The 16263-nt window shown below is 43.5% G+C and overlaps 1 protein-coding gene across 3 annotated transcripts in view; it reads right to left on the bottom strand.

Annotated features, from left to right (window-relative positions):
* The window catches only part of FLI1 (Fli-1 proto-oncogene, ETS transcription factor), a 111791-nt gene that overhangs the window by 80836 nt on the left and 14692 nt on the right, over positions 1 to 16263 (bottom strand). For 2 of the 3 annotated variants that reach the window (XM_073657434.1, XM_073657433.1), the window contains exon 2: positions 1860 to 2071. In XM_073657434.1, the coding sequence (XP_073513535.1) occupies positions 1860 to 2071 (212 nt within the window). Of the gene's footprint in view, positions 1 to 1859; positions 2072 to 13212; positions 13351 to 16263 lie in introns of those variants that run through there. The other variant, XM_073657435.1, reaches the window with a different exon arrangement.

Genomic DNA, 16263 nt, shown 5'->3' with positions numbered 1-16263 from the left:
GATGGACGCAAGTCTTTATTCGGCTTTACTAACTATGTAACTATGTATGTGCACAGTGACTGCACCAGCAGAATAGTGAGCGCAGCTCTGTAGTATAATACAGGATGTAACTCAGGATCAGTAATGTATGTACACAGTGACTGCACCAGCAGAATAGTGAGTGCAGCTCTGGTGTATAATACAGGATGTAACTCAGGATCAGTAATGTACTGTATGTACACAGTGACTGCACCAGCAGAATAGTGAGTGCAGCTCTGGAGTATAATACAGGAGGTAACTCAGGATCAGTAATGTAATGTATGTACATAGTGACTGCACCAGCAGAATAGTGAGTGCAGCTCTGGAGTATAATACAGGATGTAACTCAGGATCAGTAATGTAATGTATGTACACAGTGACTGCACCAGCAGAATAGTGAGTGCAGCTCTGGAGTATAATATAGCATGTAACTCAGGATGAGTAATGTAATGTATGTACACAGTGATTGCACCAGCAGAATAGTGAGTGCAGCTCTGGAGTATAATACAGGATGTAACTCAGGATCAGTAATGTAATGTATGTACACAGTGACTCCACCAGCAGAATAGTGAGTGCAGCTCTGGAGTATAATACAGGATGTAACTCAGGATCAGTAATGTAATGTATGTACACAGTGACGGCACCAGCAGAATAGTGAGTGCAGCTCTGGAGTATAATACAGGATGTAACTCAGGATCAGTAATGTAATGTATGTACACAGTGACTGCACCAGCAGAATAGTGAGCGCAGCTCTGGAGTATAATACAGGATGTAACTCAGGATCAGTAATGTATGTACACAGTGATTGCACCAGCAGAATAGTGAGCGCAGCTCTGGAGTATAATACAGGATGTAACTCAGGATCAGTAATGTATGTACACAGTGACTGCACCAGCAGAATAGTGAGTGCAGCTCTGGTGTATAATAGAGGATGTAACTCAGGATCAGTAATGTAATGTATGTACACAGTGACTGCACCAGCAGAATAGTGAGCGCAGCTCTGGAGTATAATACAGGATGTAACTCAGGATCAGTAATGTATGTACACAGTGACTGCACCAGCAGAATAGTGAGTGCAGCTCTGGAGTATAATACAGGATGTAACTCAGGATCAGTAATGTAATGTATGTACACAGTGACTCCACCAGCAGAATAGTGAGTGCAGCTCTGGAGTATAATACAGGATGTAACTCAGGATCAGTAATGTAATGTATGTACACAGTGACGGCACCAGCAGAATAGTGAGTGCAGCTCTGGAGTATAATACAGGATGTAACTCAGGATCAGTAATGTAATGTATGTACACAGTGACTGCACCAGCAGAATAGTGAGCGCAGCTCTGGAGTATAATACAGGATGTAACTCAGGATCAGTAATGTATGTACACAGTGATTGCACCAGCAGAATAGTGAGCGCAGCTCTGGAGTATAATACAGGATGTAACTCAGGATCAGTAATGTATGTACACAGTGACTGCACCAGCAGAATAGTGAGTGCAGCTCTGGTGTATAATAGAGGATGTAACTCAGGATCAGTAATGTAATGTATGTACACAGTGACTGCACCAGCAGAATAGTGAGCGCAGCTCTGGAGTATAATACAGGATGTAACTCAGGATCAGTAATGTATGTACACAGTGACTGCACCAGCAGAATAGTGAGTGCAGCTCTGGTGTATAATAGAGGATGTAACTCAGGATCAGTAATGTAATGTATGTACACAGTGACTGCACATCATGTTTCCTGCTCTGAACCCTCTTCTCTATTCGTGCTATATACTCAGTACAGGACGATGTTCTGTGGTCTCTACCATACAGCCTTGAGACGTGATTTCTTTGTTACCTGGATCCATTCATGTGCTCATATTCCCTTTTAATGTTGACCCGCATAGGCTGGTTGATCCACTCCTGCTGCGGGGGCAGCGTGTTGATCTTGTGGGGCTGACCATAGTCCGGGTTTCCAGAGGCCGTCATGTCTGCCTTGGGTAAATGGGATGCTGCTCCATACGCTGACTCGAACAGGGACTGGTCCTCACTCACCACCGACAGAGCTTCCTGTGGAATAGAGAAGTGGTTAATTCATCAAATTGTGGACATATAGGTGGTGATGGTTTTTATTTTTGCTGACTGTTGTATAGTATGGAACCTATGAAAAGAGAAGGCGTCCTGTCCCAATGAGCTTACAATATAAATCTTGATCTATCATCACCGGAGTCATCAGATTTCCAATTGCATTGATAATTATTATGGGATTAAATCCATACATTTGTTGCAAATTCCACTAAGGAAAATGCATAATTTTACTCCGCCGATCTACTTATTATTCCACCAATTCCTCGCCTATGTCCACATTTACCATATTTCCCCCCCTCCCCGCATGTCACAGGTCCCTCCGACGTGCGCTTTTTTCCCTCACCTCCCGGCACATGCGCAAAGCGCGGCTCACAGCGAGCATGCTTTGTTTCCTCCCGGGCCCGTTTGGCCGAGCACAGTACGCAGGCGCCGGGGAGTGTGACTGTGACTGCCCGGCGCCTGCGCAATGGAGCACTTTGTGACCGCAAAGTGATTAAAGGGTTGATTGTGACTTGTAGGATTGCTGCTTCCAATAGGTGGCGCTATAGAGTTCAAGTCCTCTTTTTCTCTGAAAAGGCAATTTACATATATGCATATTACAAAAAAAACAGATCTTTTGTGCATGAGTAGTTTTTATCTGATACAATTTCTATACAATGGTTGAAATTGTCTAGATTTATGCTATATGTTATATATATTATAAATAATACAGTAGGCTGATTGTGCCGTACCCCACATCTTCACTAACAAGACGTTTACAGCGTTGCTTATAACTGAAGACAATAATATGGACAAAACTCCTACTGTAATACTTGTAAAGGGCTGTGCTCTAGTAGACAGATTTCTCATGTTTATAGTCACAAAAAATTGCAAAGCTCCCACTCTGTGTATATTGTGTAATGCCTGCTAGAGACGTGTGCTTTACTCAATAACTGCAAGGTGTGACTCACTGTGTCTGCACAGTCCTGTACGCTCAGTAGCACCACTCTCCTATTATTTCATTGTTTTGTTGCATTGTCGGTGTTCTTGTAGCTCTACACAACATACTCCAGTGATACTTACCACATTTACTTTTTATGATCGGTAATACAGACTGATAAACAGTGGTGTTGTATGTCTGCATATAAGCTACATATACAATGGCGTCCATATGCAAACACATTGCTTATCCTGTACTGATCTTGAGTTACTTCCCATAATATACTCCAGAGCTGCACTCACTATTCTGCTGGTGCAGTCACTGTGTACATACATTACATTACTGATCCTGAGTTACATCCTGTATTATACTCCAGAGCTGCACTCACTATTCTGCTGGTGCAGTCACTGTGTACATACATTACATTACTGATCCTGAGTTACCTCCTGTATTATACTCCAGAGCTGCACCCTCTATTCTGCTGGTGTAGTCACTGTGTACATACATTACATTACTGATCCTGAGTTACATCCTGTATTATACTCCAGAGCTGCACTCTCTATTCTGTTGGTGCAGTCACTGTGTACATACATTACTGATCCTGAGTTACATCCTGTATTATACTCCAGAGCTGCACTCACTATTCTGCTGGTGCAGTCACTGTGTACATACATTACATTACTGATCCTGAGTTACCTCCTGTATTATACTCCAGAGCTGCACTCACTATTCTGCTGGTGCAGTCACTGTGTACATACATTACGTTACTGATCCTGAGTTACATCCTGTATTATACTCCAGAGCTGCACTCACTATTCTGCTGGTGCAGTCACTGTGTACATACATTACATTACTGATCCTGAGTTACATCCTGTATTATACTCCAGAGCTGCACTCACTATTCTGCTGGTGCAGTCACTGTGTACATACATTACATTACTGATCCTGAGTTACATCCTGTATTATACTCCAGAGCTGCACTCACTATTCTGCTGGTGCAGTCACTGTGTACATACATTACATTACTGATCCTGAGTTACCTCCTGTATTATACCCCAGAGCTGCACTCACTATTCTGCTGGTGCAGTCACTGTGTACATACATTACATTACTGATCCTGAGTTACCTCTTGTATCATCCTCCAGAGCTGCACTCACTATTCTGCTGGTGCAGTCACTGTGTGCATACATTACATTACTGATCCTGAGTTACATCCTGTATTATGCTCCAGAGCTGCACTCACTATTCTGCTGGTAAATGCAGCTCTGTAGTATATTGGACATATTAGGGTATAATAACTTAGATTCTGTCTCCCTTACAAACATGGTGGATTCAGGCCTTAGTTTCTAATAGAGCTTAATACTTCTGATAGGTTTCCCCTGGTAAGAGACTTGTAATATATGAGAAATCTTAATCTTGTGGCAATTTGTATTTAAAGAGAAATTTAATCACAAGCTCGACCAGAAGCCAAAACCACAGAATATGAATCCCGACGATTAGCCAGTAAAGGGTGTGCTGTGATATTGAACTGCCCCAGCCTTCCATGAGCGTCCATCATTGAGACTACGTTATCTGAGCTCTGGATTACACACAGATACAATGTCTACAGGAAAGATCATCATTGTAAATGGAAGCCTTTCAAATAGAGACCACAAAAAAAAATAGTAAACTGGGGCCAGAATGGAGAATTTATACCTTTTTTACTATTCTATTATCCAGTGCCATTAACAGAAATAATTGAAGTGTTTCTTTTGGTAAAGCAGCATGGTTCCTCTCCTATTTATTATGTATCACTCCAGGTGACTGTGGTAACAATATGTGCTTGATTCCCTCTCCCCAGTGATGGTGATCCACTGTTCAGATGAAGGACAGATTTGACTGATGTGTGAGACCTCTGTGTCAGAAGTGGCTGATAACAGAACAATAGAGCTGCATAGCCCCCCGATATGTCAGACATCAGAACTTCTGCCAAGATATGAACTTGCTTCTAGAAATGTTTGTCACTGTGATTTCCTTTAGTGTTGGGTCAGTTAGTGTTCACATCCAGAGCAGGACAATAACCCCCAGAGGAAGGTTAGAAAGCTGCTCCTGTAAAGTTACTGCTTCTGTTCCCTGATAAGGAGAGTATTACAGCCACACGTCATATACAGCTTAGAGTATTGTAGTGGTTCTGTGCCATTTCTGTTTCTTTTCTATTGGTATTGCCCTTCTTTACAAGATTACTACATCATACTTCATCATATATTAGATTGCCACCCCTGTGAATAGTCTAATGTGAATACATTTACTTACATTCCTTTTATATAATCTACTCTCTATCTCTCTGCCCAACATGTTAGTAAATATATCTAATCCGTTTGTTCTGAGCATTTGTCACAACCGACGGATAATTTCTTGTATTGCATAGAGACGAGATCTGGTGATGTAAGTCTCATCAGGACACCCATAAGATAGTGTGTGTGTATATATAGTAATATATTGGGACAGATTTGGTTGTAGAAGCCTTTTCTCACCCTAGTCAGTGGTTTGGTGTACCTTGGTAATATCGTACTGTTATAGCAGAAGATGAGGTCCCTCAAGGCAAAGACCCCATCTATGCTATATAGGTCAAAAACAACAACAACAACTAAATGTTCCTTCCTTGTATCAATAGAGACTAACGTGTCCTTGCTAGTCATCAGAATGTGTCTGATTAAATGTGTCTGATTAAATGTTTCAACTACAAACCTAGGCGTCACAAGAACAGAAACCAGCTTTTGTTTGCACAGCTAAATTGTATGATCGGACCATATATGGTAAATCCGTTTCTGCCTCCAGGGTGTATATAAACCCTATGCTTTGTAATAAAGTTAGAGTCTGTTGACACATACTACCTGTCTTGTGTCTTATTCTCTCCGGGCCTGTATACTAAAGGATAGAAGAATCAGAAAGCAGTGACCACAGTACCATCTACACGGTATTTTACATGAACATTACCAGAGTTATCTTGCTGTTATATGACATTTGTGGGTTCTATAGAAAGTACTGTTAAACCACATATTCGGCAGCGGACAGTGGCTTCTGCTGTGGAATATATAAAGTTTTAACACTTATGGCACAACCTCCTACTGTCTATACACTATGTTCTGATGACCTCGCACAATTGTCCCTATAACGTCCGTAATGTTGTCGTTATGTATGTGAGAGTCAGACTCTTGATTTGTTTGCTGTCATTAGATATGTCCTGGCCGTACTATAACATGACGTAGACATTGCCGTCCAGTATCCTCGGCTCTGGTCTTATGACAAGCCTGGCGCATCTGTGCTCCAGACTATTGTAAACTTTGGGCTCTGGCAGCGTCTGGCAGCGTCTTTTTTCTTCTGTAAGGTATAACATGTACATTTGGGGACGGAAGAAAATGAATGTTGTTGGAAGAATTGCTGGCAGATAATTAGATGGTGGTAAATAAACGAGATAATAGTGAAAGAGACTTTTATATTTCGATCTTCAGAATTTAGAAAAGTCTTAAACCCTTCTTATAAGTGTCGGCTAAATATAAGACTGTGATGTGCGCTACTACAGATGGGGAAAACAGGAAGTGGCTCGGATATTTTTAGAAGAGAGAGAGCAGCTCGTTGTGAAGCGTTGAGGGTGCAGATACTTCTATTGATATTGTAAACCACAAACGTCAGTCTACCAATTTCGGGACAGTGGTTTCTATCTAGTATATTGCTGATTGTGTTCACTCCCTGACTGATGCTCGATATATTGGATTTGTAGCCTCGTTTGACCAAAATTTATAAACACAGAATGCACGGAGACAGGACAGGTGGTATAGTCTCCAGCCTGACCCAGCATTGGTCTGTGTACGCTCTGCTTCCATAGGGCCAATGTCAGAGCTGCTTCATTGTACGCTCTGCTTCCACAGGGCCAATGTCTGAGCTGCATCATTGAGGATATAAGGTTGTATGTGTTTGTAACTCTAAATTTGCTGCAAAAAAAAACACAAAGCAACGCCGCAGCTCTGTTACAGACTTACTGCAGTTTCTGCTTTCTCACCTCCGCTACATTGAGCAGAAACTAGAAAGCAAAAGGGAACGTTTCCGCCGGCATTTCTAAATGTTATATGTTGAAATAAAACTAAATGTAAGACCATGAGTCTTTGGCCCAAAGTGCTACATATAAACTTCTACAAAGAAGTAGCGATAACCAACTTAATAATATGCCATGAGCGATGAAACCTCAGATAACATGAGGCAAAGGGGTCATCTGACATAGAAAAATAACAAAGCACCAACATTACCGCTATCCTCTCACTGGAGATCACGTATTCCTGACACATTGCGTCCTCTGGATGGAATCTATTACATTATGCCGCTGGAGATATAGTCTGAAGTGAGGTATAAAATTAAGGCAGACCTGTCACAAGATTTCACAATAATAAAAAAATGCATATATTGTTAAGTAGATCTTTTATCCTTGATGAGGCTGCTGTACTTGCTGTGAAAATCTATGTAAGATAGACTATGTAACCTTTTTTGAAAAATTCCCCTTCTGATATTAATATGAGCTATAGCGAGAAATGCAAAATGCAAATTTTAATATCGGGCTGTAAACTTTCATAAGGGATTAAACAGTGTCCCGTTATGCAGGGTCTAACAGGCTTGTGTCAGTGCAAGCCTGGTTTCATGCGCTGCAGTACATGAGTATTGTAGTATATGAGACCAGCGATCTAAATGAAAAATATTCCTGTAGCGAGACTAAGTAATGAAAGAAAAAAAAACACACAAAAAGAACTAAAAATGATGAAGATTGGTTTAACTACTAAATGCGCAGTAAATAAAACCAAAATACGCCAGAAATGTATCTTTTTCATCAAACTGACAAGCTAAAAACGGAATAGAAAGTGATCAACAAGTCAAATGTAAAAAGATAAATAAATATAAATCTGGTATCACTGTAATCGTACGGACTCGAGAATAAAGCCGTCTTATGAAGTATTACACTGCACGGTGCACAGCATTAAAAATAAAAAATAAATGAAAATAATTCTTGAACTGCTGTTTATTTGTTCATTCTTCCTCCCATAAATTAGTACAAGGTTTGGTTCACCTTTATTCTGTGCGGGGTTTCCATCTAAATCACCAAAATCCACGGTTCAGAAGAATTCCTCGATGGAAACATTAACTACAGTGTTGCAGATGCAGTTACTTCGGACTCCGTCCGTTCTGTTGGTGTCTGTCACGCATAAAAGCGCGGTCAATTACAGTTGTGTTTATGCCTAAAAAGATGGGCGACTGCCGGAACATAGGCCAATCGGAGACCAAAGTGACTCCATCTGCCTCATTATAGTGAATGGTTCTGTTGTGGGTTTCGTCAGAATCCTATTGTAATGAGGATTAGACTGCATAGAGCATAAAATAAATTTGAACCTAGCCTTGAAAGGAATCAAAAAATGTTATGTACCCCACAATAGTACCACTAAAAATTTCAATTCTGCTTTTTTTTCTTGATATCTCATGCGCTCTGCAAATGCGACACAACGTCCACAATTTGATACTTTAAAATTTACGCTCCAAAAATCAAATCCCACTTCTTCAAAGCAGTTTTTGACCGCATATGGGGTTTTGCCATGTTTTGGAGAAGCAGCATAACAAATTGTGGGGTCTCTTTCTCATATTACTCATTGTGAAATTGACAAATTTGGGACTGATCAATATTTTATTGGAAAAAAAAATAATTTTTCATTTTTCAATCAACTTTGCATTAATTAACAGCAGTTTACATCATTTTGAAGGGTGCAGTTTTTTAAAATAATATAACTTTGGGGGTTTTCCAATATATCAGCCCCTCAAACTCACTTCAAAACTAAATGGCTCCATAAAAAAAATAGTGTAAATATCCTTGAAACAAATAATCATTTAAATACATCTTCCCACCTGCTTGTTTTCCATCTATCTCCGCTTTTCTCTAGCTCTATGGAGCCAGAGCTGTCAATCAAATAAGGGAGTGGTGAAGGTTGGGGGAAAACCAAGCAAATGATTGGCCCCGTCATGAAGCACTGAGCGACCGAGGCTTTGTTTGAACAGTCGTTCTGTGCTGACAGTCCCTTTAATATTAACCCTTCTTATATCAGAAAATAAATAAAAAGATGTTTGAAAAGTGATGTTGACCTGTATTAAATACGGGCTATGTGACTTATTAACTAGGATGTGTGGTACGACTATCTGGTTCACGAGTGTAAATATTACAATTTTGAAAATAGCTAATTTTTCCAAAATTTTTGTTTTAATTTTAGGTATTTTCATAACTAATGCAAAACCTATCGATCTAAATATTCCAGTAACATAAAGTGAAATGTGTCATGAAAAACTGTGTCCGAATCACTGGGATATGTTGGAGCATTCCAGAATTGTTACCACAAACCGTGACACATGGCAGATTTTAAAAATGGGGCTTGGACATTAACCCCTTTTTGACCTTGGATGTACGAGTACGTCCAAGGTCGTATCCCTGCACTCCATGCGGGCTCCGGCGATGAGCCCGCATGTTTTCGGGCACATGACAGCTGATCTGTACAGCTGACATGTGCCCCTAATAGTTGCGGGTGGCGATCCACCCACGGCTGTTATGTTAAATGCCGCTGTCAATCTCCAACAGCGGCATTTAATATGGTCGCACCGGAAGTGCGTCACTAATCTCACCCATTGGCACCCGTCTCGGGTCGCCTATGGGTTGGCATGACAACCCGAGGTCAGCAGGAGACCCCTGCGGTGGTCACTGCCGGGATGCTATGACCGCCGCCCAGCGGTCGATGTTCATAGCAAGTGAGCAGTTTTGCTACACACAGGCTGAAGCCCTGCTGTGTGTAGCACAGGCGATCGGATGATCGCAGCTTCTAGTCTCCCATGGAGACTATTGAAGCATGTGAAAAGTAAAATTAAAAAAAATGTTTTTAAAAATATTTAAAAAAATAAAGTTTAAAAAAAAAAAACTTTTCGCCCCATTCAAAATAAAACAATAAAAAAAAATCAAATATACACACACTTGGTATCGCCGCTTTCAGAATCGCCCGATCTATCAATATAAAAAAATAATTAATCTGATCGGTAAACAGCGTAACTCCAGAATTATGCTTTTTTGGTCGCCTCAATATTGCAATAAAATGCAATAACGGTCAATCAAAAGGTTGTATCTACCCCAAAATGGTATCAATAAAAAACGTCAGCTCGGCACGCAAAGAATAAGCCGTCACCCGGCCCCAGATGCCAAAAAAATGGAAACACTACGGGTGTTGGAAAATGGCGACTTTTTTTTGGGCAAACTTTGGATTTTTTTCACCACTTAAATAAAAAAGAACCTATACATGTTTGGTGTCTGTGAACTCGTAATGACCTGAGGAATCATAACAGCAGGTTAGTTTTAGCATTTAGTGAACATAGTAAAAAAAAAAAAGCAATTGTGGAATTCCCCTTTTTTTGCAATTTCACAGCACTTTGAGTTTTTTTTTCCCATTTTCCAGTACATGATATGGTAAAACCAATGGTGTCTTTCAAAAGTACAACTCGTCCCGCAAACAACAAGCCCTCACATGGCCATATTGATGGGAAAAATAAAAAAGTTATGGCTCTGGGAAGAAAGGGAGCAAAAAACGAAAACGGAGAAACCCAAGGTGGTCAAGGTGTTAAAAGGAATCTGTCAGTAGGATCGTCTTTCCTAAGCAGTCTATATGGGCGAGTAGGTCCTAGGAAGCTGAATGAAATGATCCCTCACTCCTCTTGGTATCTGTTAAATTTATGTCTTTATTCTCTGTAATGTAAAGTGCTGTGAAATATGTTGGCGCTGTAGAAATAAAAATTATGATCTGCGATCCGATGTTTTATTCCAGAGAAATCCACATTTTTCTTACATAAATGAGCTGTTGAGATCTATGGCCCGGACATGGATCTCCCTGAGAATCAGACTCCAGAGCTTATTTTAAATGAAAGGGGGCGTTACCAGTGTGAGACATGTAATGACTGATAGTCTGGGGTCATAATCACACACAGCTTTGAGTGGTGAGATCAGAACGATCACAGTACAGCAGAGCTGACATAGTACAGCAGAGCTGACACAGTACAGCAGATCTGTTAATAGATATTAACAACTCATTTGGATATAAGAAAAATATGTATTTCTCAGGAATAAGACATCAGATTGCAGATATCAAGGTATCATTTTATTCAGCTTTCTATGACCTACATGCCCATATAGACGGCTCAGGAGGGACAATCACTGACAGATTCCCTTTTTAAGGTCAAAATTGGCTCAGTCACAAAGGGATTTATTTGAGTTATTAGTAACCAGCGACTACTGAGAAGCTTCATTTGTCAATTTAATCCAAATTTAAATCCTAATTTCATGTCATGTTGATAGTTTCTGATTACATAATGTCATTAATTTTAACTCCTTCAAATTCACCCCTTGTTGTAGCAATAGATAGATGGAGTCTTTTAGCTCTGAACTATGATAAATCTGGAAAATATTTACAATAAAGTCCTGCATCAATGTTTTTATATTTTGAACTGAAGGTCAATAATGAAGTGTTTAGAGGGTTTGTCTCTTGTTCCTATTTTCACCAGTGCGCTGCTCTCCTGACTCCTGCTTGCCTCCTTGCTAGCCCAAACTCTGAGCCTTGCCTCTGCAGCATGGTAGAAGCGCCGCCGAGACCCTGATCAGCTTCAATGCACTGCTTGCAGGTGACAACTGCCCACACTCCTTCCCTAGGAGACTGGACACCTATGAGGTGGCTGCTAACTTCGGCATCGAGCAGTAAACTGCAGAATTGATAATCCCTCCAATCTTGAAGACAGAGAGGATTTTTTAATAAGAGTAAAACTGCAAAATTGCCACTTTTCACAAGCCTTTTGCAATTGTACCCATTCATAAGATGAGACAACTCTGAAGAGTTACATTGGCTACATGGCATTCTTACACTTCTGTTAAAATGTACTAAAATAATGCATCCTTCCTGCAGTTTTCCTAGAATAGTGTTTATGTCCTGAATGAAGAAAAGTCGTGTTCTCCTGATTGCTGTGGTTTAGGTTATGGAACAGTGGCTGCAAAGATGTAGTCACTCTCTATTGAAGTAGCGATGACCAGATGCTCCCATGAGTTCTTATAAAAACAGGCTGTTATGTATTCTGCACATCCTAAAATACAGCACAATTGTGTAATCCGTATGTACCAGCCTGGACATATACCAGGCCTTCTAGAAAAGTGATCTATTCCTATGCAGGCAGGTTTGGAGTTACATGCTTCTATTATACATAATTCCATTATACATACTTCCATTATACATACTTTTATTATACATACTTTTATTATACATACATACTTCCATTATACATACTTCTATTATACATACTTTTATTCTACATACTTTTATTATACATTCATACTTCTATTATACATGCTTCTATTATACATACTTCCATTATACATACTTCCATTATACATACTTCCATTATACATACTTCCATTATACATACTTTTATTATACATACTTCCACTATACATACTTCCATTATACATACTTTTATTATACATACATACTTCCATTATACATACTTTTATTATACATACATACTTCCATTATACATACTTTTATTATACATACTTTTATTCTACATACTTTTATTATACATTCATACTTCTATTATACATACTTCTATTATACATGCTTCTATTATACATACTTCCATTATACATACTTCCATTATACATACTTTTATTATACATGCTTCTATTATACATACTTTTATTATACATACTTCTATTATACATTCATACTTCTATTATACATGCTTCTATTATACATGCTTCTATTATACATGCTTCTGACGCACCCCCTGGGCCATGTTCAGGGGATACCCGGAGCCGGATCTGGGTAGGGGTAGTAGTCCTTGTGGCGGTGACCCGGTCCGTGCCCAGGGTGTCAAACTAAGTGGCAGTCTATGGCAGTAGATGTTAACTTGATTGTCGACTACGCCACCCGTTGAGTGCGGCTTTGAAGCCGCCGCTGCAGAGCAGTCCACTGAGGCCAGTGGTATATGTGCAGCGGTGATGGTATAACCCCCAACGGGAGGGGTATGGCCTCAGGGCAGCAGGTGTAGATGATGGGGGTTGTGATGATGCAAAAAGAAGATTCAGAGTCAGGAGATGCAGTTCAGGGTTTTTACTTACTGGTGTTCTTTTGGTCACTCTGGCCTTGAGTGACCACCCGAGCCGTGCTGCGTCCACCAGGTCCTGGACTCGGCTAACCCCCAGGCAGTTCTGAAGCGTGGTCCTGAGCTCCTTTCTGACTCTCCCTTCCTCTGGCCGTTCCCACCAGGGATCCACTTTTGGCCGGCTCCCTCGGGTCTCTTGGTGGTCAAGCCTCCTCTGGGCTCCCTGACCCTATACTCGGTGTGCCTTTCTAGTGGATTTGGTGAGGGTCGTGGCAGATCCTGACCACGACCTCCGGTTCCTGGCTAAGGTTCGTTTTGGGCCTCCGCCAGCTTGGGATCCGGTACCCGTGTCCGCCAACCCTTCACCCTTCTGTCCTTATTCTGGGATCTTGGGGTTCCTTCTTGTTTCCTCTCTGGGTCCTTCTGACTCCTCTCTCTCTCTCTGCAGGCTCTGCTCTGGAGCTGGGCCCAGCCGGAGCCACAGCTCCCTGTCAGCCCTTCTGGCTGAGCTCCTCTGCTCTGCTCCTCTTGCCTGACTGAACTCACCCTGTTCTAAGATGGTGCCCACCTTATATACTCCCTCTATGTGTGAGCTCAGGTGACCAGCACCCAATGAGCTCCTATCTTTACCCAGACTACTCCCCCTATCTGCCCCTACACTACTGGGATGTTCCACCCCCCTCCCACTCCAGCCAGGGACAGACGCTGTCGTACCTGCACATAAACTGGTGGGAGTACCGTCGTTCTGTCCCCCGGAAATGGGATGTATGTAGTGCATGCAGCCTACTAGCTCAGTTCCACACTCCATCCTTACCCGGGAGTGGAATACCACACCTCTGGTTTGAGGTGTAATACCCCTGTAGCAGCCGAGTCCTCAGGGTGCTACATTCCCCCCTGGTAAACCACAGCACGTCCTCGGGCTGTAAAAGAATAAAAACATCACAAACATACAAATTTTTTTCAAAAACAACATAAACATATAAAACATTATATATATCATCAGCATAAAACTTTTCATAGTAAACATTCTTGTTCCTCCGGCCACGGTGCAACTTGTGACCGGGTAAAGTGCAACAGTCTCTTCAAGAAAAACAGTTTCCTATAAAACCGGTAGGGGGCGCTTTAGAAAGCGCAACTATATACAAGGAGAGGTATGGCTGCTCTCAGTCCTCGACCAGTGGGGAAAAGGGATGGCTGTTCACAGTCCTCAGCCTGTGGGGAGATGGGACACACTGGAACAGTTCACTGGTCCCAACGGGGAACATATTTAAATTAGCAGCATGGCATATACCCTTACGGGTAACTATATACAGTTTCAGTTCACCTCTTAATGGTGACGATGCCCTCCTGCTCCTTCCTGAGGGTAGGCTTCAGACCCGTCCGGGTCCTCTTGACCTTCCTCACACCGCAACTCCTCTTCCGTCAGGCGATGTACATGAAGTGCATAGGGTCCTTTGGCACACTGGTGCCGGGTAAAGGTGACCTCATCACCCAGGTAAAGGTCACGACCTCTGTGTCCCTCCGGTAGGTGGGACTCGACATCTCTTCTGGTCACAAAGACGTCGCCGGGGGTGTGATGATCTCGAATGAAGCCCCAACCGTGCTGCAACTGGAATTTAATTACAGTCCCGGTGGCACGGGGACCGTGGGCTGCACGGGGGTTCCTCCTGGTCCGGCTCTTCTGTTCTGCACTTTTTATTTGCAGCCGCTGCTCGCGGACCCGCCTCTCTCTTCTTTCTCGGTCAAAGGCTTCCAACTGCTGGCGGCAGCACTCTGCACGCTCCGCTGCAGCCGCCCGGGTTTCTTGAGTGAACCCGATGAGGTCTCCTCCTGCGGGGTCCCACTCAAACTGCGCCTCCTCTAACGAGAGCGGGGTCATCTTGACGGGCGCCGGAGCCGGGATCAGGGGCTCATCCAGAGGTCTTTCTTTCCGGAGTCGGGGATGGTGGAACTCCGGTGGCCACACAAAGGGCTGCCCATCCGGGCAAGTGTGCTGGGCAAACAAGTCCTCACCCAGGTGCGGCACAGTGGAAGTTGAGGGCGCGGTGGTGGCAGCGGCGCCCGGGATCACTAGGCCTTGCGACCAGGCTTGGGGTACCCTGAAGGTAAAGGGCACCGTGAAGACGGCGGCGCCCGGGGGCACTCGGCCTTGCGACCAGGCCGATGGCGCTTCCTGTTTGGTCGCACTCTGATTTGAGGAGCGTGACGTCACGGGGAGCGCGGCCGCGGCTTCTGTTTGAGGCCTAGTCGGGAGCGGTGACGGTGCAACGACGGGCACGGCAGGGGAAATTTCGGGCTCTGCGACGGGGAGCTGGGGCAGGCTCACGGCTTCTCGGCTCGGGGTAGTGACGTCCCCTTTACCTGCCTCCGTTTCTTTAGCTCCTTCCTCGGCGTCGTCTCCGGCCTTGATTCCTCCTGCGCCATCCTCAGAGGCGGTCTGACTCCTCGTCTCGGGTGGCGTGCTTCGCTGGCGGGTTCCAGCCTGCTGGGCCATCTCTCTGCTCCATGCGGCCAGTACGTCCCGCTGCACTCGGGCCATCCTCTGAGCCAAGCCCTCCAGTGCGGTCTGTGCACGCTCCCGGTCTCGGGGGAGCTGTGCCAGGATCTCCACCAGGTCTTGTGGGGTGGTTGCTTGCATCAGGCTCCTGACCACAGGGTCGGTGCTGCCTGCCTCTCCCTCCATCTCCGGGTACGGCTCCTCCAGACTCCTCCAGGCTGCTCCCATCTTCTCTCTTTTTTTTTTTATACGCCCATACTGAGGGCGGTCCTGGGGTAACTTGGTGATTGTCAGTTCCAGGGGCAGTCCCCTCACGCTGATGGACATCTCTAACATCACAGTCTCTGCTGGTGGGGGCGGTTTCCGCTTTTGGCGCCATTCCTTGACCTGGCCCACGATGGGAGGTGGCCTCTTGCCACCCTCCGGCACGCCCATAATGGCGTCCGCTCTGCCAGGGCGGGAAATCTTCTGAAATGGCGGGAATCGTCTCCCAGTGGCGGGAAACTCCGTGGATGGCGGGAATCTTCACCGATGGCGGGAAGAAGGCTGAAGATGGCGCCGGATGGCGGG

The sequence above is a fragment of the Phyllobates terribilis genome, unplaced genomic scaffold (genome assembly GCF_046119375.1).
Source record: "Phyllobates terribilis strain yellow unplaced genomic scaffold, ASM4611937v1 Scaffold_12__6_contigs__length_324123572, whole genome shotgun sequence".
NCBI classification, from domain to species: domain Eukaryota; kingdom Metazoa; phylum Chordata; class Amphibia; order Anura; family Dendrobatidae; genus Phyllobates; species Phyllobates terribilis.
The sequence above is the reverse complement of the archived record's forward strand: the minus strand, read 5'-3'. Positions and strand labels throughout refer to the sequence as shown.